General features: G+C 36.5%; 1 protein-coding gene across 1 annotated transcript; it reads left to right on the plus strand.

The window, feature by feature from the left end:
• Window positions 1–5,754: 5,754 nt before the first annotated feature.
• LOC149821883 (putative inactive histone-lysine N-methyltransferase SUVR2) lies at window positions 5,755–24,654 on the plus strand. Its single transcript, XM_089980187.1, has 9 exons — window positions 5,755–5,937; window positions 6,068–6,109; window positions 6,229–6,757; window positions 6,922–8,099; window positions 8,467–8,732; window positions 9,534–9,600; window positions 9,703–9,753; window positions 23,855–23,951; window positions 24,043–24,654. Exons 1-9 carry the CDS (start codon window positions 5,755–5,757, stop codon window positions 24,078–24,080), a joined length of 2,451 nt encoding a protein of 816 aa, XP_089836313.1. The 3' UTR covers window positions 24,081–24,654.

The following is a 24,654-nucleotide window of genomic DNA, read 5'->3' on the forward strand; positions in this document are numbered from 1 at the left end:
GGCCACAATCTCATTTACTTAATTAATTATTTTTATTTTCAAGGTAATAAAGAATAAATTAGTTTTCTGTGGAATACAAAGTGTTTCTCTTATTTCTTGAGATCGGCCTGGACTTCACTACTCGTGCGAGTCAGTTTTTATTATTTGGAGTTTGGCTTGCATAAATCATTTTCATCAAAAATATCTTTTAAAAATCTATTTTATAAAACTCATACTAGTTAGATTTGAAACTCTTCAATTGGATGCGCTCATGACAGCCGCATAACTGGTCTGAAACATTTGTCGTTCTCATGCACTAGCCATTCTTGACTCTCTCTGAGATGCAGAGTTTTTCCTAGGGGATGCTTTCCTTGCGACTTCTTCTCGAACTGTTATCTAATCTCTCATCGTTCGCCCATGCACTAACTGAACTCTCTGACGGTGGGATCATCCATAGGGTTGTGGCTATCGCCCGTAGAACTATAGTCGTCATCCCTGAGTAGTGTTGGGGTTGTTCTGTTGGTACATATCTCTTTCTCTATCTATGATATAAATCGATGGGGGTCATGGTGTCAACTTTCTCACTATTTGAGCCATGCTTGCTATGACTCCAGTAGTCATAATTCTTTTTTTCCTATGATCGACGACTCAGAAGATCTTTGTGCCCTAGGGTTTTCATGATTATCGCGCTCGCTAGCCATTATTAATCACAAAATAACCCAGATACTATCGTATTTTTATCGAGCAGAGACTTATATTATATTCTATATCACTGAACTTGTTATAAATGATAAACCTTTTTTTGTGAACATGTGTCTGATAACATTTTGTAACACCCCGAATTGAGACCTTGAGAGTCCAAGTTCAATTGGTATTACTTTCTAAAGGAATAGCATACATAGTTCACACACAGGAAACATGGTTAATTTATTTATTTTTCTAATAACTCGATTTCTTTCATGAAGTTCATCATGCATAACCTGCATAAATAATGATTACATAAGTATTCAATGGCAATAATAAGCTAACAAGTACTTTGTTGTAAAGTCGAAGTAGCTGATCATGTCCTGCTTGCACTAGTGTGCCTCGAACCTACAGTTATAATTATACAGGGGGTGGGCCTACAACTCAATAAAGACTATTTATAAGTAAATAATGATTTTAACTTACAAATGTAGTGGGCTTTAAGCCTCTAGTTTGAGTTTAGCTTTTAATACACCATACAAGGTTTGTATGTTTTAAATTTCTCCCTTAACTCTCTCTCAATTGAATACTCACTTACACCAAACTATAATATTAAGTCGGCTATACCAGTCATAGCCATCTATAAACGTAGCAATCTGCATAGAACACCCCAATTTTACATTATTGTCTAGAGTATGAACCATACACTCTCAGTGATCCTTAGATCACCAGGTACTACAGTGAACAACAAGGGGGACCCCACCAGTAGCTATCCAGGAGGTCAGGCTTAAATTCAAATTCAGCATGGTTCATGTTATATCCTTACTATAATGACTTTTCACCATCCATGGCTGCCTAGAGTCCCAGATACTGTGTGAATATAACCCTAAGTCATATTTTAAGTTAATTACTTTGAACCTTACTCTCAAGCTCGTGTTTCACTTAATATTGTAAAATAATTACGAAGGATCACACTCTCAATCTCAGAATGACATTAGGGTTCACACTTTGTATCATACTAAGCATGCCATGAGGTAGAGTCTCTACGTCATTAAATTACCAGTGGCCCACTCTTTATGATGGTTGCAATCTGGCCGCAAACCAGGTAGCTCGTTCTATAAGTCGTTACTTTCAGAATTTAAGGGGTTAAGCATGCTAATCTCAATATAAAATTTATATAACATGACTATATTCAAGGAACTAATCACAATCTCATCACAATGCATGTTATTTGCAGATTATAACATAGATATGTTGTCATAAAAACAATATCTTTTTAATATGCATGATATATCATGATTAACATGTGCATATAAATATCTCATTGCAATAATCTCATGTATGATTATTTTATACATATCATGATCACACTCAAGAGCTATATTTCTAAACATGCTAATATACAACATCAATAATAACATGCAACACAATATGATTTGTTCACAACTAAGATTACTTATAAGATCCCTTACCTCCAATATGAATATTGGACTCTTGTCACAATCGAGTCTCAAGTGGCTTTAATAATAGGATCTGATCATATCATAAGCATGTTCATATTAATACACATATATTTTTGACAAAATTACCAAAATACTCATCTTTAGTTGACTCATCAAACTTTAATTTTTATGCTCATAATTTGACAAAAACCAGAAAACAAAGAGATTTCTCTCTACAATATGAGTCCAACACACTAAACCTCACTCAATTCTGAGTTCAGAGTGAAAAGTTATGCCTATTTTATTTAATAAGATATTGGGTATATACAAGGGTAATTTGGTCATTTTAACTCTTATGATTTGACCTAACTCATCTTAGGTTAAAACAGGTTCGGTCTAGGTTTACTTAACCTAGCCTCGACCTATCTGGGTTTGATTTAAAAACTCAATTGGATTCTCAAAATTCATAATTAATCATAAATTGGATCTAGATCTAGTTCTATTCTAGATCCAAAACTGTTAGATTGGATTCAAACCTAGTTCTGATATGGATCTATAACTGATCCATCTAGCTATGAGTTGGATCTAGATCTAGAACTGTCAGACTGGATTCAGACTCAGTTTTGACCTGGATTAAGAACTGTGAGACTATCCAAACCCAATTCTGATATTGATCCAAAACTGATCCATCTAGTTTGATCCAAATCCAACTTTGATATGAATCTAGCACTGATCTGAACCAGATCCATTTCTGATCTGGATTCATATTTATGAGATAGGATTTAGACCTAATTTTTGTCTGAATCCAGTTCAATTGGGATCGATCCAGACTGACCAGATCGAACTGGACCTAGATTCAGTCTGGTCTAGATCAAACCTGATCCAAACAAAAAACCGAGACCCTGTCAGACCTGACTCAGTATGATTCGGTCAGAACCGATTTGGTCAATTGAGTCGAGTCTAAAACAACTGACCAAACTCGGTTTGGACTGAACCGGACTAAGTCGGTCTTGGTCAAACCTAACTCGGTCTGGTTCACACCCTGATTGGTTCGGTTCGACTGAGTCAAACAGGTAAACTTTTGTTTTTTTTACTTGGTTCGGTTTTGGTTTGGGTCACACCCAGACCGACCCAAGTCTGTCACTGACATAGGGCGGAAGGGGCACATCCCCTTCTAATTTCTTCTCCCTCAGTTGCAAAGGGGTCGGTAGCCAGAGCCGTGTCTCTCTCTCTTGGCAACAAGGCCGACAACCATGGCTGCCGGCTTGGTTGCCTCTATTTTTTTCTTCAGCATCTTGTGTCAACCATGGTTGTTGGCCCTATGAACAAGCAGAAAGAAAAAGGGACGAAGGGATTCATACTTGTGGTGGTCGCCGACGACAAGCTCTAATAAGCCCCTCCCTCTCTCTGCAACTCTTTCTCGTTTTGGTTTTTTTTTTCTCCTCATGCTTCTCTCGCTCTGTGTATCGATGGACAAGAAGGCTTACTATGAGAGTTCTTTATAGGGCCCTCACAGTGGGTGAGGATAACCTTCACCCCACCCAATGATCGTGGGGGACGATGTTTATTCTTCCCTTTGACGAAAATGAGAAAGGCAATTATGCAAATGGGAGAATTGTCTTTCCCTAATCTTTTTTTTTTACCTTTTTTATCCAGTGATGGTGCGGAGCGAGGTTTATCCTCATCCTCATTGCGATAAAATGGAGAAGGCATTGCAAACGAGGGAACCGTCTTCCCCTGATCTTTTTTTTTCTAACCTTCTCCATTGGATGATTTTACAGAATTCCCATAAGAAACAGGATTAGGGATGACTTTCTCACGTAATCCAAACTTCTATTAGAGAGTAACTATTTTTTTTCCTTTTTTTATGACAAAAACCCAAGCTGAAAACATATTCACTTAATGCCCCCCCTCCCTCTCTCCGCTACCAAGAAACCCCAAATGGGGTCACCAATACCCAAGGCCCTTATGGAGCCCACCAGTTAAAGACACCCCGAGCAGGTGTGGGTACGTAACTAAATTTATAACCACTAACTGGTAGGGGTTACTGATGGCATGAGCTGGGTTTAGTTTGAATATAGATAACAGGATCAGCGGAGTCTTGGACTCATATTTTCGCCAGGTCCGATTAGTCTCTTCTCCTTACGGGATCCAAACTTACATCTTTAGATTGGGTAACTGGATTCAGATCTTTATCAAATTTAGTACATGCATTTAGGATATTAGATCCTTACGGACCTTACTAGATCCCACCATTGATCTAATTGGATGGTGCGGACTTACAAAATCATATCAATTGGATTCGTGTGGATCACAAATATCCAACCCAAACTCATGCCATTGACATTCTTAGTGAGCAGGTGTAGTGCCCAATCCAATTCAGATTCAGATGAAAAAAGTTAATACAAAATCCAGATAATACTAGCTTAAATAGCAAATTAAATATATGTTTTACATCAAAATCCGGTTTTATAAATATACTCGGACTAGCTGGGCCAGTTTGGATATTGACAAAAATCATAATTTAAACCCGACCCACATATTATTAGGTCTGGGTTCGGTTCGACCTAAATACTATTCGGGGGCAGTTGTTTGGGTTCAATCTGGGTCTACTATCCAGCAAAAACCCAACGAAACCCACTAACTTCCCTAACTAAAAGGCTTTTTATTCCAAAACCTGAACTAGGGCTGTCAATGGCTCGGGTTAGGGTTGACCCGGATCCACATAAATTTTAAAAAAATATTTTGTTAAAAATATATATAAAATACTTGGATTGGGTTGAGTACCCAACAAAATGGGCCCGCATATTGCTTGGGTCGGGTTTGGGTTGATCCAAATATTATTCAGGTCGGCACTTTCCATACCCATACACGAGAATTCGGGTTTCGGTTGGGTACCCAATACAAACTTGACTCGTTGGCAGCTCTAACTAGAACTGCTCAACGAACCGGAACAATTTCCCCCTCGATTTATCCGAATCAATTCATCGGATAAATGTGAATCCTTTTAAAGCGCTTACTGCAACGTTGGAAATACATCATTTGAATCGAACTTAAACCGTTCCAGCCGACTCGGTCCCGGTTCCAAGAAAGTTGGGTTAGTATAAGAACTCAAAAAGGAAACAAATCAAAGCCTTAAACCTCTCTCTCTCTCTCTCTCTCTCTCTCTCTCTCTCTCTGATTCCAGTGCTGAATTCATCGCTAAACGGGGTTTCAGGTATCTTCCTCCTCTCTCTTTTGCACTAAAACTAACAAAATCATATTACCCCAAGTTTTTTTTATGAACCCCACTTTATGTTTCTCCCTTTTCTTTCTTCTCCACCCTTATTTTTCTACCCCATCTCATGAAGATTCTGCGTTGGTAGTGTCACGATCTTTTCATTCAATACACTGCGTGTTGAAGTTTTGGTTGCATGCTATAGTATCTTACCATATTTGCTCAGAACCCTAAACCCCCAAACCCCAAAACCTCTTGTTGGTCCTGTTCTGATCGGTCATTTGAATCAAAGCAAACGTTTCTCTTAGTGTTTTTGGGTTGTTGGGGTTTTCATGCATTGTGGGTGCCTTTTGCTTCCGTTAGAGAGGGAATGCTGAGGGCCACCTTGGGTGTTTGATGGTCTGACTCTGCAAGCAGATACGATCAGCAGCAATGGCGCCGCACTCGAGATTCAATTTGGCCGTTCAGGCGATGAAAGATATCGGCATCCCGCCGAAGACGGTGAAGCCTATCCTCAGGAACCTTCTTAAACTGTACGACGATAACTGGGAGCTGATCGAGGGGGAGAGTTACAGAGCTCTGGCTGATGCTATATTTGAGACGGAAGATTCTCAGGTTTTCTCTTTTGCTTCCAGTTCTAGGATTGCTTTCGATAGCGTGGAAAATGGCATTCATGATTCTGAGTTTTATTGCATTTGGGTTTATGTTCAAGTTTGGGCTTTGATCGTGTCTAACCGTTGATCAGGAAGGAGGTGAAAAGGAGGGCGACAATGACAATGCATGTGAGGTATAGTGAATTAGAACATGGTCTGCTCAATGCATTTGTTCATCTGCGTGGTTTTTAGTTTGTAGTGTATGGTCAACCTTTTCTATCTTTTGCTTTAGCTAATGTTCAGTTTGAGACAGAGGGAAGATGATGATTTTGAATACGAAGTGCCATTGACGCGATCACGGGTAAGAATTGAGGAACCTCCATCTTCTGTTCCGCTGTTGTCTTATTGCGACACACCATCATCGTCCAAGAAACTGATGCTGGAGGAGCCAACCCCACCAAGAAGGCGGTTGCAGTTGAAATTGGAGGAGCCACCATCTTCTCCAATTCATTCTTCTCCTCCAAGATTGCCGTACCATGAAGCCTCGTTGTCGAAGAGACCTGTGTTGGAGGAGCCTCCAAGAAGGCGGTCTGTGAGATTGCAGGAGCCCCCACGTTCACCATCAGCATCTCTTCTGTGCTTGCCATATCGGGAAGCTTCATTCTCAAAAAGGCGGGTTGCGGAGGCGGTTTCACCTCATTCATTTGCTCGAGAAAAAAGAGGATGTACCGACAAAAACAGTAATCAGACTGACGTTAAGAAGCCAAAGATTGAACCTCCTGATGAACCTTTCCCTATTTCATCAATTAATGACCCTGAAGTTCCTATTGCTATGAAAGCTGGTAAGAATTCTCACTTATCTTTGGCTTGATTTCTTTATTATGCAGTGCTTTTGAATCATTATTTTATCTCGATTGTGTGCATAATCAGGTATGGGAAATACACCTTGATGGTAAATATGGTTATAATAATTGACTTTGATCTCTCGTTTTGTTTTGTTTTGTAGACAAAGAAAACTGTGAGAATGGACGTACTGATTCACTTGATGCCCTCGCTACATCATATACAGATGATGAAGAAGATGAAGAAAATGGCAATTCTGTAACGGCTCCCAAGAGTGAGAAAAATCTTGAGATTGTTAGTGTGCCCGAGGCCACTTTGAACTATGAGCTTGCATCGACAAGTTTAGGAGAAGTTAAGCTTGCGTTGTCCTGTGACTCTTCTCATTCACATTTCGATTTCCATGTACCAAGTCTCGATGCAGTTCTGAAGTTGGCAGAAAATCGGGCATTGAAGTCTTATAAGATCCTTGGGCCCGGTTTCTCTATCATGAAGCTGATGAAGGAGATATGCCAATGTTTTTTAGAACTTGCCACTGACACTGACGACAAACAGATTAGAGTCACCTCTGTAACTCCAAGGATCGACATTTCAAAACTCAAGAAAAACAATGTTTTGGGTGCAGGGCATTCGGTATCACTTGATCTTCACAGTTCATTAGAGCGGATACTCCCCCAAATTTCAGAGCGAGTTACTTTGAACTGTGTAGGCCTGCGACGAAAGAAAAAAGTTAACCAAAAGGCACACAAGAATGGCAACCTAAAAAAGAAGGGATCAGAACCCTTGGAGTGCAAATACAGGACTGATATAGTATTATCTCAGGAAAATCATGATCCGTTTGATGTTGAAAAGCCTCTACATGACATTAATGATATATCAAAAGGTGAAGAAAAAGTCCGGATTCCAGTTGTTAATGAAGTCAGCAGTGAACCCTATCCTCCTTCATTTCATTACATCCCAAATAATATTGTTTATCAAAATGCATATGTTAATTTTTCTCTTGCCCGGGTAGGGGATGAGGACTGTTGTCCAGGTTGTTTTGGAGATTGTTTATTGGGATCCATACCTTGTGCTTGTGCACGTGAAACAGGTGGTGAATATGCTTATACCCTTGATGGTAGTGTTAAGAAAGGGTTTTTGGATGAAGCCATTTCTATGAACCGTGAGCCACAAAAACATCAACAATTTTATTGTAAAGATTGCCCCCTTGAGAGGTCCAAGCCAAATGAGCCTTGTAAGGGACATTTAGTCAGGAGGTTTATTAAAGAGTGCTGGAGTAAGTGTGGCTGTAGTAAACAATGTGGAAATCGGGTCGTGCAAAGAGGCATAACGACTAACTTGCAGGCAAGACTTACTTTCTTTTGTGTCATGGATATCCTCCATTTTCTCGGTCTAAAAATATCATCCAGAGGCCATAAGTTTTAATTAGCTTCTTGGTCACTCAATTTATATGGACGGAAAAGAGACTCCAAATTGGAACGACTTGATCCAAGTTGGCATGACTGAAAGTTGAGATTATGGCTTGAGTAACTTGATCAAATGTTCCTATGGGTGGAAATTGGAAGAGTCTGGCTGAACAACCTACATTGGGCCTGTCCAAGCAAGCAAAAACCGATTCATGATTTTAAACCATTAGGTTTAAGTAAATTATTCATATTTTGTGGAATTTATTCTTCTAATGTTGATGTTAGGCAACATTTCTTATTTTCAGGTATTTTTGACTCCTGAAGGAAAAGGATGGGGTCTGCGGACACTAGAGGATTTGCCTAGAGGTGCTTTTGTGTGTGAATATGTTGGTGAAGTATTAACTAACACTGAATTGTACAATCGAAATGCACAAAGCACGGGAGATGAAAAGCATACATATCCAGTGCTACTGGATGCTGATTGGGGATCAGAGGGGGTCCTGAAAGATGAAGAAGCCCTTTGTCTAGATGCAACATTCTACGGAAATGTTGCCAGGTTCATTAATCATAGGTACTTTTTTGATGCCAACTAGTGAATTTGTGATGTTAAATTTAAAATGTCATCTTCCATGTCCTTTCTGTGGTTGATTGTTGATGTCTATGCATTGAGTTCAAAGGTTGAGATAATGACGTTTGCTCCTAAAATGGATCTATGTTGATATGCACATCCCATCTGTTAGCTATCATGGAGCTTTATCATTTTATAGGTGTGATTTTTATTCTTGTTCAACTGGTACATTAGGTTCATTACAGCCTTAATGCATAGAGATTGGTAAACATGTGCTGTAAATTCTTATCTTATTAGGAAGAAAGGTCTGGTTGCTGAATATACATTTAACAGATCTCAGTTCAGCCCCACTTTGTTGAGAATCTCGGCAAAGTGGGGCTGCATGAGATTTTAAAGAGACCTAAAATAAACCTGTCTGATTAACCCGGTATGCTCCCAGACCCTCTAGCGATATCTAACCTGCAAGTCTTCAAAAAATAAGTTGGCGCTTAGGAGGATTTCAGTCTCAATCAGAGGCCTGTTAATATTTGGGTTGCTTCCTGGCATGGATTGGACCCTTAGACTTTCTCACTGGGTTGTGAGGCATTCTATAAGGGTTATAGTTATGAGACGTTTCTTGTATGTTATCATTGTCATATTTATTATGTTGAAATGGTTGCTAATAGCTTTACTGTAGTACATATTGCAAAGGGTCAAATGTCAGTTCTAACAAGAACCACACATCCATGATACATTGACTATTACTAAGTAGTTGGATTGCATTACTCGTGTATAATTACTTGCTTTTGTTTGTCATTCATGTAGGTGTTTTGATGCAACTTTGGTTGAGATACCAGTTGAAATTGAGACGCCGGATCACCATTATTATCATGTATGCAGAATCATTGCCTTTTATGTTTATTCTTCATCAACCATCTTTGGACTATGACGTAGTGTGCAACTTTCTGATCAAACAACTTGTAATTTTATGCAGCTTGCCTTTTTCACTACAAGAGAGGTAGAAGCACTTGAAGAACTTACATGGGTATGCAGTTTGGTTTCAGTGACCTACTCCTCTTTAATTGCTCTTTAGTTATTGACAATGTATAATTTCTCCCCTCCCTGCCAATTTCAATGCTGTATTAATTTTTTAATCAGAAATATGTTGCATATTTGTCAAAGTATTATTTAATTATGAAAAGTCACAATCTTTCCATTTTTATAGGTTAATATTTTATAATAACTTTTCAATTATATTATATATAAAAAAATATGCCTGATGATGGAGTTTTTCTTGTGGGTCATTCTTTGAGACTGTTTGGGACAAAAGTTAGAAAGGACTTGGATATTTAGCTTTATATAGTTAGGGTTTCACTACTGATGGAGCTTCAAGGATAACTATATTATGCATCTCTTGAGGCAGTAAATTGAGAAAAGTATATCATAGTGTGTATTGGGAGAGGTTTTTATCTCATGTTGGCAAAAAATATAGCCTAGGTTGAATTCTTGTCTGAAGTGTTGTTCTATATGGTGAAATATATATTGGCATCTAAACTTTTGTTAAAATTATACTGGTGTGACAGGGGAATGGTATCCTGATGAATCATGATCTATTCTCCAACTTCATAATGTTTTATAATTTTTATACTTATTAAAAAATTCTCCCTGTACATGCCAAGTATATAATTTGCAAAAAACGAATGGACATCAGTTACATGTTCTAGTAAATCATTATTGTCCTTAATGGCTTGGGAATCAACTTCTCCATGGTTGACTAGTGAGTTGGCAGGGGCTTGTATACTTTAGTTTTATATAATAATGGAGCATTAATTATCATATAAATAGCAAAGGCACCATAGAATGCCATGATTATGTGTAAAATCAAGAAATAAGTCAAATAACATCAAGTTGAGTTACAACTGAAGTACATTGACTCGTTCAGTACTAAGAAACCGAACAATGAAGCTATTGTGTAATAGTATATTGTTTGGCGTACATCATGCCCAACTATCAAAGATCAAATGATCAAAACAAAAATGAGAAAAAACAAGCATTTAACTTCACACATTAAAAGTATCAAGTTTAAGCTATCGTAACTGGACACTCCATTTTGCCCTCCGTACCGGTGTCGACATGCGTGTCCCTTTGTCAACACGCGTCGACACCTGGACATGCCATTTTACCCTCCATACATACAAGTTTGTATTCAATTTATAATTATATTTTCTGTTTATAACTTTATTTTTTCAGTATATAATATATAATTTAGCTATAGCATATATATTTAGATTATATTCAGTTTATTTTGAATTTATTTTGTATTTCTGTGATATTTAATATACATATATATAGTTGTATCCGTACCCACATTTTTTGGAATTGTCATGTGGCACCCGTACCCAGGTGACATAGAGTTTAAGAAAAATACTTGGAAAATAAATTATCAAATTATATATATATATATATATATATATATATATATATATATAGGTGCTTGAACATTAGGTGCTTGTGATACGTGATTGATGAGTTTTTCTACTCTTTTGGTATTTTTTTCGCAGTTCCAACCCCATAAATTTGTTGGGCATGGTCGATTTACGAGGAATCCACACCTGGATCATGTGTTTTCGATGAAAAAAAATGATATTTGGAGCCCCAAAAATTTACAAAGATTTTGAGCCGTTGATTTTTCGAACCTTATAAAAACTCACCCATGTGTCAGAATCAAACAATTCAAGAGCTGATCCTTATAAAATCAAATACATAGATCACATCTGTACGGTCAGAATTTAAAAATAAAATGAAAAAAATCTGAAAAACCTATCAAACACGTATTGCAAGCACCTATGCTCTCTCTCTCTCTCTCTCTCTATATATATATATATATATATATATATATATATATATATATATATATATGGGGGTGGGGGAGGGACATTTAGTAATGGTGCCATTATGTACAAACAGCTCCTGATCTGCATACCCACCTGACCTCATGGATGGATTCCACATGTTCAAAATAGTGGGAAGCAACTTTTGGATCATGATTTTTCTATGAAAAAATATGATTTAATGATCCAGGAAAGTATCGCACATGGTAGGTCATTGATTTTTGAAGCCTTATAAAAACTTGCCTTCATGTAGTAATTAGATGATTCAAGAGCTGATTTCCATGAAGTAAAACATGTAGATCACATTTGTAAGGTTAGTTTCAAGAAAACAAAAAAGAGCCATTTATACCTCATGTCACCAATGTTACCCATATATATATATTGTAAAAAGTAAGTGTCCAAATAACTTGATATTCAAAACATATGCCAACACAAAATAGCATAAAAAAGCTTCACATCACAAAAGAGAACAAGTGCGTCAAATGCACTGTGTCATTAATATGAGGGGATAAAACCCCTTCTTGAATTAACTATTACAATGGGCTCATTGCTCTTATTTATAATGCATTACACCTTGAAAGAGTCGTTGGGCTATTCCCAACGGCTCTAATTAGAGCTGTTGGGAATCAGCCCAACGGTTCTTATTTGACAGACTGTGTACAGAAAGGGTACAAAAAGTGAAAAAGAAAAATAAATAAAATGAGAAATTACAAAAATAAGTAAATAAATAATACAAGAATATACGTATATACTTTAAATATGTATTTATATAAATATACTTATACATATACACACTCTTGTATTACGAAGAGTGTATATATATATATATATATTCAAGTATATACATATATGTTTTATTTTCTAACAGTCTCCCTCAAACTTATGGTGAAATCACCGAAAGTTTGTCAAGTAAAAAGTTAAATCTTGGTGAGCACAGTGCCTTGGTGAAGAAATTCATAAGTTGATATTTTGATGTCACATAGAGGAGATCAATAGTCTTCTTTAAATATTCTTCACGAACAAAATGACAAGCTATCTCTATATGCTTAGTTTTTTCATGAAACATATGATTTCGAGAAATGTATATGGAGCTCTTGTTGTCACAGCATAATCTTGTATGGTTCTGAAGATGAATTCTCATATCTGAAATTAGTTGTTGGAACCACACGATTTTCATGGTATTAGTTGTCATTGCTATATTTAGCTTATGTAGATGATAGTTACACCTTCTGTTGTTTCTTGCACTTCCATGAAATCAAAATTCACCTAGAAACACACAAAAACCAGTTGTTGATCGCCTATTATTTGGATCCCCTCCCCAATCAGCATCAAAATGTGCAATAAGATCTAAGGAGGAAGAAGAGGATAGAAAAACTCCCTTATTTATTGTGCCTCTAATGTTTTTGATGATTCTCATCACCGCACTCATATGAGCTGATGTTGGAGCGTGTTGAAATTAACTGACTATAGGTACAACATGAGCTATGTCTGGTCTTGTAATACTCAAATACATAAGAGATCCCACGAGCTGTCTCAAGGGAGTTGAATTGTCTAAAGGAACTCTATCATCGGCTCGTATCTTTATTTCAACAGTCTCTAGTGTGTCAACAACTTTATCATCTGATATTCCTGACCTGTCAATAATATCTGAAGCAAATTTTGTTTGTGACAATATGTACCCTCTGTTAGAGTATGATACTTATATACCAAGAAAGTATGTTAGGAACCCAAGATCTCTCATTTCAAAAGAATTTTTTAAAAACTGTTTTACTTTCTTGATTCCTTCTTTGTCACTCCCTGTAATCAATCTATCATCAACATATAAAAGTAAAATTATAATACATGCAGAAGAATTTTTGATAAATAAAGTTGTATCAGTATAGCATGGTTTAAAACCATATCTTGTAATAACATTATTAAAACTATCAAACCAAGCTTTAGGTGCTTGTTTGAGACCATAAAATGCCTTTTTTAATTTAAACACTTTATCTGAAGGAATTATCAATCCTGGTGGAACATTCATGTATACTTTCTCATTAAGATTCTCATTCAAAAAGGCATTTTTAACATCTATTTGAAATATATTCTAATTTTTAATAGCTAAAATAGCTACAAGCATTCGAACAGTGGACATCCTGGCAACAAGAGCAAAAGTTTTTTCGTAATCCATTCCATATTCTTGAGAATGTTCTTTGGCAACTAGCCTGACTTTATGCCTTTCCAATGATCCATCACTTTTGGTTTTTACTTTAAAAACCCATCTACATCCTATGGTCTTCTTTCCAATAGGTAAATTTAGAATTTTTCAAGTGTTAGCTTCTTTAAGAGCGTCTAATTTTATATGCATATCTTTTATCCATTCGAGTAAATTTTTTGCTTCGTTGTAATATGAGGGCTCGAAATATGAATGAATAGCTATAAGACATGCTCTATGTCTAGGGGAGAATGAGTCATAAGACACAAATTTATTTGGAATTCTTGAGGTTCGTTCAGATCTACGAATGGTTGTTTGTTCTGAAGGAATTTCTAATGCTTCATTGTTACTTTGATTTACACTTTCATTGGTTGCATTTTGATTTCTTTTAGTGTATACTATTGATTCAAATGTTGTTCTATCTTTAATAAGAGATTCTACATGACTATTTTCATCATTAGACAGTTTAAACAAGAAAGAATAATCAAAATTTATGTTTTGTGACGTGTTTTCTTCAAATCCACTTTCATTTTCAACAAAATTAACATTTCTTGAGACAAGAAGTTTATCATTTTTGATATCGTAGCATTTAAATCCTTTTTGTGTTTCAGAGTAACCAATGAACGCATAGGGGATAGCCTTAGAGGATAGTTTATCTCCTTTATCATTTAAAACATAACATTTACAACCAAAGATTCTCAGTCTTTGATGGTCAGGTTGATATTTGAATAATTTTTTAAAGGGAATTTCATTTGACAGTTTTTGAAGACATCCTGTTTATAAGATATACTGCTGTTAATGCAGCTTCAGCCCAAAGATTTTTAAGAACATTTCTAGCAATAAGAAGGGTTCTTGTAGTTTTCATAATATGTCTGTGTTTTCTTTCTGAAATTCCGTTTTGTTGTGGGGTTCTAGGACATAATTTTTGATGTAAAATTCTTTCTTTTTCTAAAAATTGTTTAAACTCATTTCACAAATATTCTCCTCCAGAGTCAGTTCTGAGAATTTTGAGCTTACTTTCAAATTGATTTTTAATCATGTTATGAAATATTTTGAAGGTTGCAAATACATCTTATTTAAACTTAAGAAAGTAAATCCAACAATATCCAGTGAAGTCATCGATAAACACAACGTAGTAGGAGAATCCTCCTTTAGAAGCAACAGGAGCAGGACCCTACACATCTGAATGAACTAATTCAAAATGCATTGAAGAGTAAAAAGTTCTTTGACCATAAGGCAAGGCTGTCATTTTACCAAGTAAACATTCTTTAGATTAAAAATTATCTTTACAAAGATTCTTGATAATCCATACAAAATTTAATTTCCTTATATTTGGATGCTCAAGTCTATGATGCCAAGTCTGTATATTTTTTGTTTGGGTGGTGTTACAAAACGATTCCTTTTTAATACAAAGGAAATTCATATAAGAGAGATCTCCTTACTTAGAACCTTCTCCAATCAATTTCCCAGATTGGCGATCCTGCACCCAACATTTACTTGATGAGAAAATAACATCATATCCATGATCCGAGATTTAAGAAACTGAAAGTAGGTTAAGATGGATTTTTGGTATAAGTCTTATTTTTGGAATGTAAAATTTGTTATGTTTTGATAAATCATTTTTAAAAGTTCCAACACCCTCTATTTCCAAAGCAATGCCATCGGCAGTGAAAACAAAAGATGCATTTGAATTAGGTTGACATTCGGATAATATAGACTTATGTGAGGTCATATGAAAAGAAGCTCCTGAATTAAGAAGTCAAGAGCACATACCAGGAGTAGAAGATGATGCAATGGCCGCTCTTGAGGTAGATCCTTTGAGTAATGGTTGCAATGTTTCTGTTAGTTGAGATAATGATTTGGTGAGGTCTTTGAGATTCAGTGTATCCTCGTCTTGTTTTGATGGTGCAACGGCAACACGTTTTTCTTGAGGCCTATATTTGTATCTAAGACATTGAGGCCTAATATGACCAAGTTCATTACGGTTATGACAAATAATTTTTTATTCTCTATTATTGGTAAAATGAGGAGGTTTATATTACTTGATATGATGCCCTGGTTTTGATGCGACAAGTACGCAATCCTCTTCTTGGCCATTGCTAGAAGTAGCAAGCATACTAACATTTTTACTCATATTTAGTCTAGTTTCTTTTCCACTAAACTTAGTGAGAATCTCATGAATAGGTGGAGGAGATGAAGATAATAGCAAGGAGGCCCTTGTTTATTCAAACTAGGATCTCAAACCATAGAGAAAAGCGAAAAGTCTATCTTCTTCAACTTGAACTCTTCGCATTTCTATACACTTTTCTTCTTAATTGGGTTCAAGTTGGGTCCATATAGAAGATAACTCCCTAAAGTAATCTCTTGCATTTATATCTCCTTGTTTGATATTTCTAACTTTTGCTTGGAGATAATACTTGTGGGCAGTGTTGTGAAAAGCGTTGAGGCGTAGTGAGACGCTCCACCAAAATCTGAGGCGAGGCGTAAGCCTCGAGGCGCAAAGCGTAAGCCTAAAAAAAATGTTTTTTTAAACTTAAAAAAAATTATAAAAATGATCTAAAATTATAAATAAATAAGAAATGCTTTATTGATGAAGCGCCAACCAACACGAAATAAAAAATCTCAAATAAATACGAAAAAAATATGAGATTAACATGTAAAAGTAACATTAATGCAACAACTTGATCTATAAGCATTCATTCAATAAAAAACTAACATTAACAACAAAATGCATATTAGCACTAACAACATCATGTCATAATTAAAAATTGCATGTTAACATTAACAACCAAATGTTAATGTATTTGTCCAGAATTCTTCAAAATGAGAGTGTTAACATTCACAATTAGAACTAAAAGTCCCAAAAAACATATAAATGACCTATAGCTCTATGATATGAATTAGGGCCTAGGCTCTTGTTGTGTCTCGTCATCATCAATATTTAAGTCTTCAATATCATCATCTAAAGAATCCATATAAATAGGTTCTTCTTCATCTTCATTCTTTGACTCTTCATCATCTACACTTTCTTTATCCACGTCCTCAATTACTTCTTTTGCTTTTCTTTTTCCTTCAATAAAAAATCATGTATTAAATATTTATGTTATGTAATTAAAAAAATACATTTATATTCATAGCTAGGTAAAAGGAATATAACTTTACCTCGATCTCATGAAGACATGTCTTGCCTAGAACCACTTTGTGAAACATGAGGTGAAGTGACTTTTTCAATAGGCACATGCTCAATGGCATTTATGTCGAAGTTCGGATCTAACCATGAATCCTCCAACCAATTGGGATCACTTGGCAACACATGATCTTCCTTCTCCACAATCCACTCATCGTCTGAGTCTATATGATCTAGACATATAGGGTCTTTGGTAGCCCTCATCTTCATATTTCTCTTTTTTAATTTCATATTGTACATTACAAAAACCAATGCATTCATCTTCTCTTGTTCAAGTCTATTCCTTCGTTTTGTATGCACCTATAATTTCAAATCATTGATAATCAAATATAAGATAATTAAACATATAAAAATGTATTTCAAAAATAAAATACAAAGTTACAAACCAATGAGAAAGTACTCCAATTCCTCTCACAGCCCGATGCACTGCATGTCAAACTTAAAATTCGAATTGCAAAATTCATCAACTAAGGATTTTCGTGCCCAAATGAACTCCACCAATCAGCTGCATTTAAATGAAATAATAAAAAATTGATAAAAACATTAAGAATGTCATAATTAACAAAAACATAAAAAATATTGACAAATAACAACATAATTGCAAACTTACCAGGACTTTTTAATTTTCTTGTTGTAACAGCTGTCTCTCTGCCAAACAAGCCCTTTGCCTTTTTAAATGCATCGATTTGTGTTGTAATTTTCAACCGAATATTTGCATCAGAAACTATTTTTTCAACACAATCATAAAAGTCACTCATAACTTCTCCATCAGGGTTGAAGTTGTCAGCATAATGAAAAGCATGCAAAGGCTCATGAAGTTGCAAGTCCCATCGTCTATCAATGATATCCCAAATAGGTTTATATTTTCTTTGGACATTGTCAAGGTTTGAAGCAATTTTTTACTTCGCTCTATCAATTGCCTCATACAAAAATCTCATAGCAAGTTCGTCTGCATCAACGAGTCGCAACACTTTCACGAGAGGTAGTGTAGCTTTAATTGCATATGATATGGCAGCCCAAAACTTATGATCATTAAGAACAATACAAGAAATGTTCTTAGCATCGGATTTCTTATAGTAATTAGATGTTCTAAAATTTGAAGATAAGAACATCGACTTTAACTCTTTCTTATAACATCCAATACTATGAAGTGTAAGATATGTTGTGGCAAAACGAGTAACGGTTGAACGCAAAAGTTCTTTCTTATTTGTGAATTTTCTCATTAAATTTAATACCCATGCATGACTATAAATGTATCTTGTAATTTTTTTTGCCTTTTCCACTGTATCTTTAAAAATTGATATCATTCCAATATCTTCTAACATAAGATCCAAGCAGTGGGCTGCACATGGTGTCCAAAAACATGTTTTTCCTGCTGTTAACATATTTCTAGCTGCCACATAATTTGGTGCATTATTTGTAATGAATTGCACCACATTACTTTCACCAACTTCTTTAACAACTTCTTCAAACAACTTACACAAATTTGCACCAGTTTTTTCCATGTCGCTGATGTCAACGGACTTCAAAAATACTGTCCCAAATGAGTTGTTCACAAGAAAATTAATTAAGTTTCTTCCTTTCCCATCTGTCCAACCATCTGCCATAATACTGCAACCAACCTTTGGCCACTCTTTTTTGAACTCTTTCAAAATTTCATGAGTACAATCTACCTCGTCCTTCAAAATCCACGTTTTGATCTCATGATTAGAAGGTGGTTTGAACCCTCGCCCATAATTTGCAATAGCTTCTACCATTGCACCAAAATATGGACTGTTGCAAAGATTAAATGATAAGGCATTTGCATAAAAAAATCTACCAATGGCACGACATACATTTTTTCTTTCATCCCTTTTGAAAGCAGTGTTTATTGTGGTTTGTCGTTCTTCTTTGTTCACAAAAAGGTCCATAGGACCAGCTGCACTTGTTTTTGCATCACTACCTGATCCACTAGCTTCTTTATTCACATTATCGCCGGTTGATGATCCAAAATAAACACTTCTCCCGATATCCAACTTGTTTTGTTCTAACTCTTCTTTCTTTAGCCTCTGATCCTTTAGATGATTCTGAAAAAATCTTTTCACGTCAGGTGGAACCGCTTCGCACGTTCTTACACCATGCTTTGTGCCAGCTAAGTGATGTTTTAGCCTATAGATGCCTCTTGTAGTCTGTTTATGACAGTAATTACAAATTACATGTCCTACGAGTTTGGGATCTTTAGTAGGATTTGGAACTTTAACTCCATGATCCCATCCTACATCTTTTGCCATTGTTCAACAACAACAACAACAACTACACTTTCATCCCAAAACAATTGGGGTCAGCGATATGAACCAAAAAAGAAATTCATTTTGGGTCTTCCACATGAATCCTTTTCCTCCAATCATTTCTATCCAATGCCATGTCCTCGGTGAGGTTCAAAGCATTCATATCCTTTCCTATCATCTCCATCCAAGTCTTCCTAGGCCTACCCCGACCTCTTTTAACTAATATATTTTCCCATTTCTCCAACCTTCTAACTGGAGCATCATTAGGCCTTCGCCGAATGTCCAAACCACCGTAAACGATTCTCCCGCATCTTATTTTCAATGGGTGCAACACTTGCCTTCTTACGTATCTCCTCGTTCCGAATCTTATCTTTTATTGTATTTCCACACATCCATCTAAGCATCCGCATCTCAGCTACACTCATTTTTTGAATATGATGTCTCTTGGCAGCCCAACATACCGTACCATATAGTAAAGCGGGTCTAATAGTCGTCCTATAAAACTTTCCCTTCAACCGCAATGGCATTCTACGATCGCACAACACTCCAGTTGCACTTTTCCATTTCATCCACCCAACCTTTATCCTATGATTTACATCTCCATCAATTTCTCCATACTTTTGAATGATGGATCCCAAATATTTGAAATAATCATTCACCGGTATTTCTTGCTCACCAAGCTTCACTACACTCCCATCACTACTTCGTTGCTTACTAAACCGACATTCCAGATATTCAGTCTTACTCTTACTCAACTTAAAACCTCTAGCTTCCAATGTCTGTCTCCATAATTCTAACTTAGCATTAACCCCAGCTCTAGACTCATCAATCAAAACAATATCATCAGCAAACAACATACACCACGGTACATTTTCTTGAATTGATCTCGTAAGCTCATCCATCACTATCGCAAATAGGAAAGGGCTTAAAGCAGATCCTTGATGTAACCCAACTGTTATCGGAAAATTGGTTGTCACCCCTCCACAAGTGCGGACATTGGTTACTACTCCTTCATACATATCTTTAATTATACTAATGTACTTGAGAGAAACACCTTTCTTCATCTTTTGCCATTGTTCAACTGCAAAAATACATAACACAAAATATATATTAACATCATGCATTCTGCTGACCACATTACATGAAAACAAATGCAAAATAGACAATCTTGGTGTATAAGCTATATACGAATCCTAGAAAAAAACATAATTGACGAGAAAAAAATAATAAATATAATTAGGTCAGTTTTTTAATTGGGTCTCAAAGTTCATTCACTAATGCACACTTATAGCCACACACACACATAGTAGAGATAGAGTGGAGGTGGTTTGGATCCCAGATTTCTTCTCAAAAACAAAAAGAAAACACCAACCAACTCCAAGGCACTCCAAACAAATTTTGCATCGATTGAAATGAATACCATCACAAAAAAGCACCAACAAAAGACAAAATATCCTTAAAAACACAAATAAAGCACCAACGAAATTTGTCTTCCTTTTTTTCGAAGAAAGAAGAGCATGTTAAACCAACAAAATAACCATCCCTAGAATTCAACAAGAAGGTATATCAAGAACTTCTCCGGAGATCAACCCCAAGAAATTGTGAAAATGCCGAAAAAAAAACATATATTGAATATGCTAAACAGAGGTCACCATTATGTTCGAATATTTCAGGTGCTTAACATAAGAAAGGGGGAATATATGGAAAATTCCCAATCAGAGGACTGAGATCTTTTGATTCCAGCAATTCGACAGGGATACAAAATACATATTTTAATGAAACTTAAAATATCTGAATCAGATGAGTTCACACAAATCAACACCAAAAAAAAAAGATGAAACTTAATAAAAAGGGGAACCCACTAATTCTAATGAATGAAATGAGTCAACAGGGGAAAGAAAACATAAGGGGGAATATATGGAAAATTCCCAATCAGAGGACAGATCTTTTGATTCCAGCAATTTGACATGGATAAAAAATACATATTTTAATGAAACTTAAAATATCTGAATCAGATGAGTTCACACAAATCAACACCAAAAAAAAAAGATGAAACTTAATAAAAAGAGGAACCCACTAATTCTAATGAACGAAATCAGTCAACATGGAAAGAAAACATACCAATTACATTTAAAGATAAAAATGGTATCATTTCATTCATATTTAGATGCAAAATAACATAAAAACAAAGGAACATATTGTTTAGAAACAAACACATCTACGTATAAATCATGAAAAGCAACTAGAAAGAAAGACAGAGAAACAAAATAAAAAACGAAAAGGGTAGAAGAAAACCCAGAAAATCGTTACCTTCAGAAAACCTAGAAATTTACCTGTCACCGGAAAACGTAGAGGTCGCCGGCGGCGAGTGGTGGCCGGCGACAGCAGTGGCAACGACGAGTGGTCGCACGACGGTGGCTGTGAGTCGCTGGTGCGACGGGTCGTCGATGCCTTCTCAGCAGAGGAAAGAAGAAGGTGGAAGAGGCGATGATCGACGACGGGTGGTGGCCGGCGACAGCAGTGGCGGCGGCGAGTGGTTGCATGACGGTGGCTGTGAGTCGCTGGTGCGGCGGGTCGCCGATGCCTTCTCAGCAGAGGAAAGAAGAAGGTGGAAGAGGCGATGATCGGCGACGGGTGGTGGCCGGCGATAGCAGTGGTGGTGGACGAGAGGGGACGGAGTGGAGAGAGAAGGGGCGAGGGCTTTCCCTCACCCCGAAGCGCCTGTGTCTTTTTAAAGACACAGGTTCTCGATCTTTCGAGAATACGGGCCCGGATCCGGGTCGAACTCGGGTCCGGGCCATCCGATTTTTAATGCGCGCCTCGCCTCAAGGCGCATGAGGCGTACGCCTTGAGTCTGTTGCGCTTTTTCAGTGCGCCTCAAGGCGAAAAGGGCCTCGCCTCGAGGCGAGGCACGCTTTTTGCGCCTTGAGGCGCGTTTTTAACAACACTGCTTGTGGGCTATATCTTTTTCGGTAAAGATACCTCTAAGATATTCTCATGCTTCATTTGCCTTTTTGTAGCATAATAGGTTTGAGGCAATTTTTGTCTCAACTCCACTTAGCATCCATTTTGCATTTTTCATTTCCCATTCGTCCAATTTCTTGTAGTATTCTTCCATGACTTTGTTTCTTTCGTCAAGACTAGTCTCAATCCCATTTTCACCTAATGTAATCTTGGGACTAGGTACAAGAATAGTACCTCTTACGAATTCCTACAAACCATGACCTTTGATGAATGCCTCCAAGTGGCCTACCCAAATGTTATAGTTGCTTCCTTCAAGTTTGAATGACAGAATAAAGTTGGAGTTGCTTGTATTGTGTGGGGAAAATTCACCCATAGTGAATTAGAAGAGAAAAACTAATCACAGAATATGCATGCTTTTCGAGGCAACCCACCAATGCACGGTTGATCATACACCAAGCATACCATGTGAAAAGTCTTACACACATTCAAGTTTCCAAATAACTTGATATTCAAAACATATGCCAACACAAAATAGCATAAAAAAGCTTCACATCACAAAAGAGAACAAGTGCGTCAAATGCACTGTGTCATTAATATGAGGGGATAAAACCCCTTCTTGAATTAACTATTACAATGGGCTCATTGCCCTTATTTATAATGCATTACACCTTGAAAGAGTCGTTGGGCTATTCCCAACGGCTCTAATTAGAGCTGTTGGGAATCAGCCCAACGGCTCTTATTTGACAGACTGTGTACACAGTCGGTGGCTGACCGTTGTACACTGTACACAGTCAGCTACTGACTGTGTACAGAAAGGGTACAAAAAGTGAAAAAGAAAAATAAATAAAATGAGAAATTACAGAAATAAGTAAATAAATAATACAAGAATATATGTGTATTCTTTAAATATGTATTTATATAAATATACTTATGCATACTCTTGGATTACGAAGAATATATATATATATATATATATATATATATATATATATATATATATATATATATAATTGAGTTGGTTCGAGTCAATGAGTCGACTCACTAGGTTTTAGACATTGGAGCTATTTTAGGCTGCAAACTAAGAGTCTAGCATTCCCAGTGGATAAGGTCCTTTTAGTTCAAATGATTTTGTCGCAGCTAGAAGTTGGTCACTTGACGATTCACGACTTGCAACTGATGAGCCATGTGGGTATGATCAATGTTGTAAATATCGTATTGTATTGTACGATGTGGTACAGAATGCATCGTTACTTTGTTGAAGATCGATATGATACACACCCGTATCTCGATACTGTGTATTTTACCTGTATTGGGTATTACATTTTTCTTATGAGATGTGCATGCAACTCATGCCATATTATCTTGATTATTGAATGTTCGATGTTTATGCAGCTAATAATTGCTTGATATGTGATATACTTGGTTTTATTTATCATTGTTTCTTGTGTTATGAATTTTTTTAGAATTTTTCTGTTTTTTTTGGAAATTTTGGAGGTTTTCTACTAAAAACACGATTTTTTAGGATAGATTCGATACGTAACTTAATTTGGACCTGATGGATACGGGTTGCGATATGCTTTCTCCCTCAGTCCTGGTGGTTATCTTTCTTTTGCTCATTACTGTTTTATCTGGTAATATTGCAGGACTACGGAATAGATTTCGATGATGTTGATCATCCTGTCAAGGCCTTCCCGTGCCTCTGTGGAAGCCGAATATGTCGTGGTCCAAAGCGTCCCAACAGTTAATACCGCATCAAACAAACACTGTTTTTGCCTTGATTTCCCCTTTATTTGATATTCAACTTACCCTTGGTTTTCTGTTTTTGCTCAAGGGACGAAATATGGGCAACTAACTTTGAACGGCAAATGACACCCATCACCAAGGTTTCCAGTGCCCCCCACTCTGGAGGCTGACGAGTTATTATTTTGAGCGTTTTGTACAGTAAATTGTATATTGATGTCGCATATTGCAGATCATTTGTGCTCAAGTTCATGGGAGTTGGTATGGTTTCTGTTCAAGGGGCCTCTCACTGTTTTTTTTTTCGGGTCTTGTGATCGTCGTTGGTTACTTGGAGAGCATTTAGATGCCATTTTGTATCTAACCCCATTTCTTGGATATGCTTGGCGGCTCTTTCTCCCTTTAACTTAACTACCTTGAGGTGATTCTATAATCTGCAATGAAAAGTACTAAATTTATTTTGAAATCATCAAACTTCAGGAAGAATAAAAATCTCTTGTATTTAGATGCAAGGTTTACTAGAAATAACTAAGGCTCCATCTTCCATTCTAGCTCTTCATGATGACCATCTGAACTGCGGGATTTCCCGAGTTCATATGATAAATTACTGCAAGAAAAGTCCAGATCTCGATCAATCATATAATGGTTCAGGTCATGCAGTCATTAGAGTGCATCGGATTTGTGTTGCGTGGTTCCTCGAGCTCAT

Source organism: Nuphar pumila, chromosome 11, assembly GCF_984573655.1.
Source record: "Nuphar pumila chromosome 11, dmNupPumi1.hap1.1, whole genome shotgun sequence".
Taxonomy (NCBI): domain Eukaryota; kingdom Viridiplantae; phylum Streptophyta; class Magnoliopsida; order Nymphaeales; family Nymphaeaceae; genus Nuphar; species Nuphar pumila.

Bases quoted from the DNA above. Each gene is read 5' to 3' on its own strand.
- LOC149821883 (XM_089980187.1), top strand. From the start codon at position 5,755: ATGGCGCCGCACTCGAGATTCAATTTGGCCGTTCAGGCGATGAAAGAT. The intron at 6,110-6,228 runs GTATAGTGAATT...AGTTTGAGACAG, and splicing joins ACAATGACAATGCATGTGAG to AGGGAAGATGATGATTTTGA. The intron at 9,754-23,854 runs GTATGCAGTTTG...GTAATATTGCAG, and splicing joins CACTTGAAGAACTTACATGG to GACTACGGAATAGATTTCGA.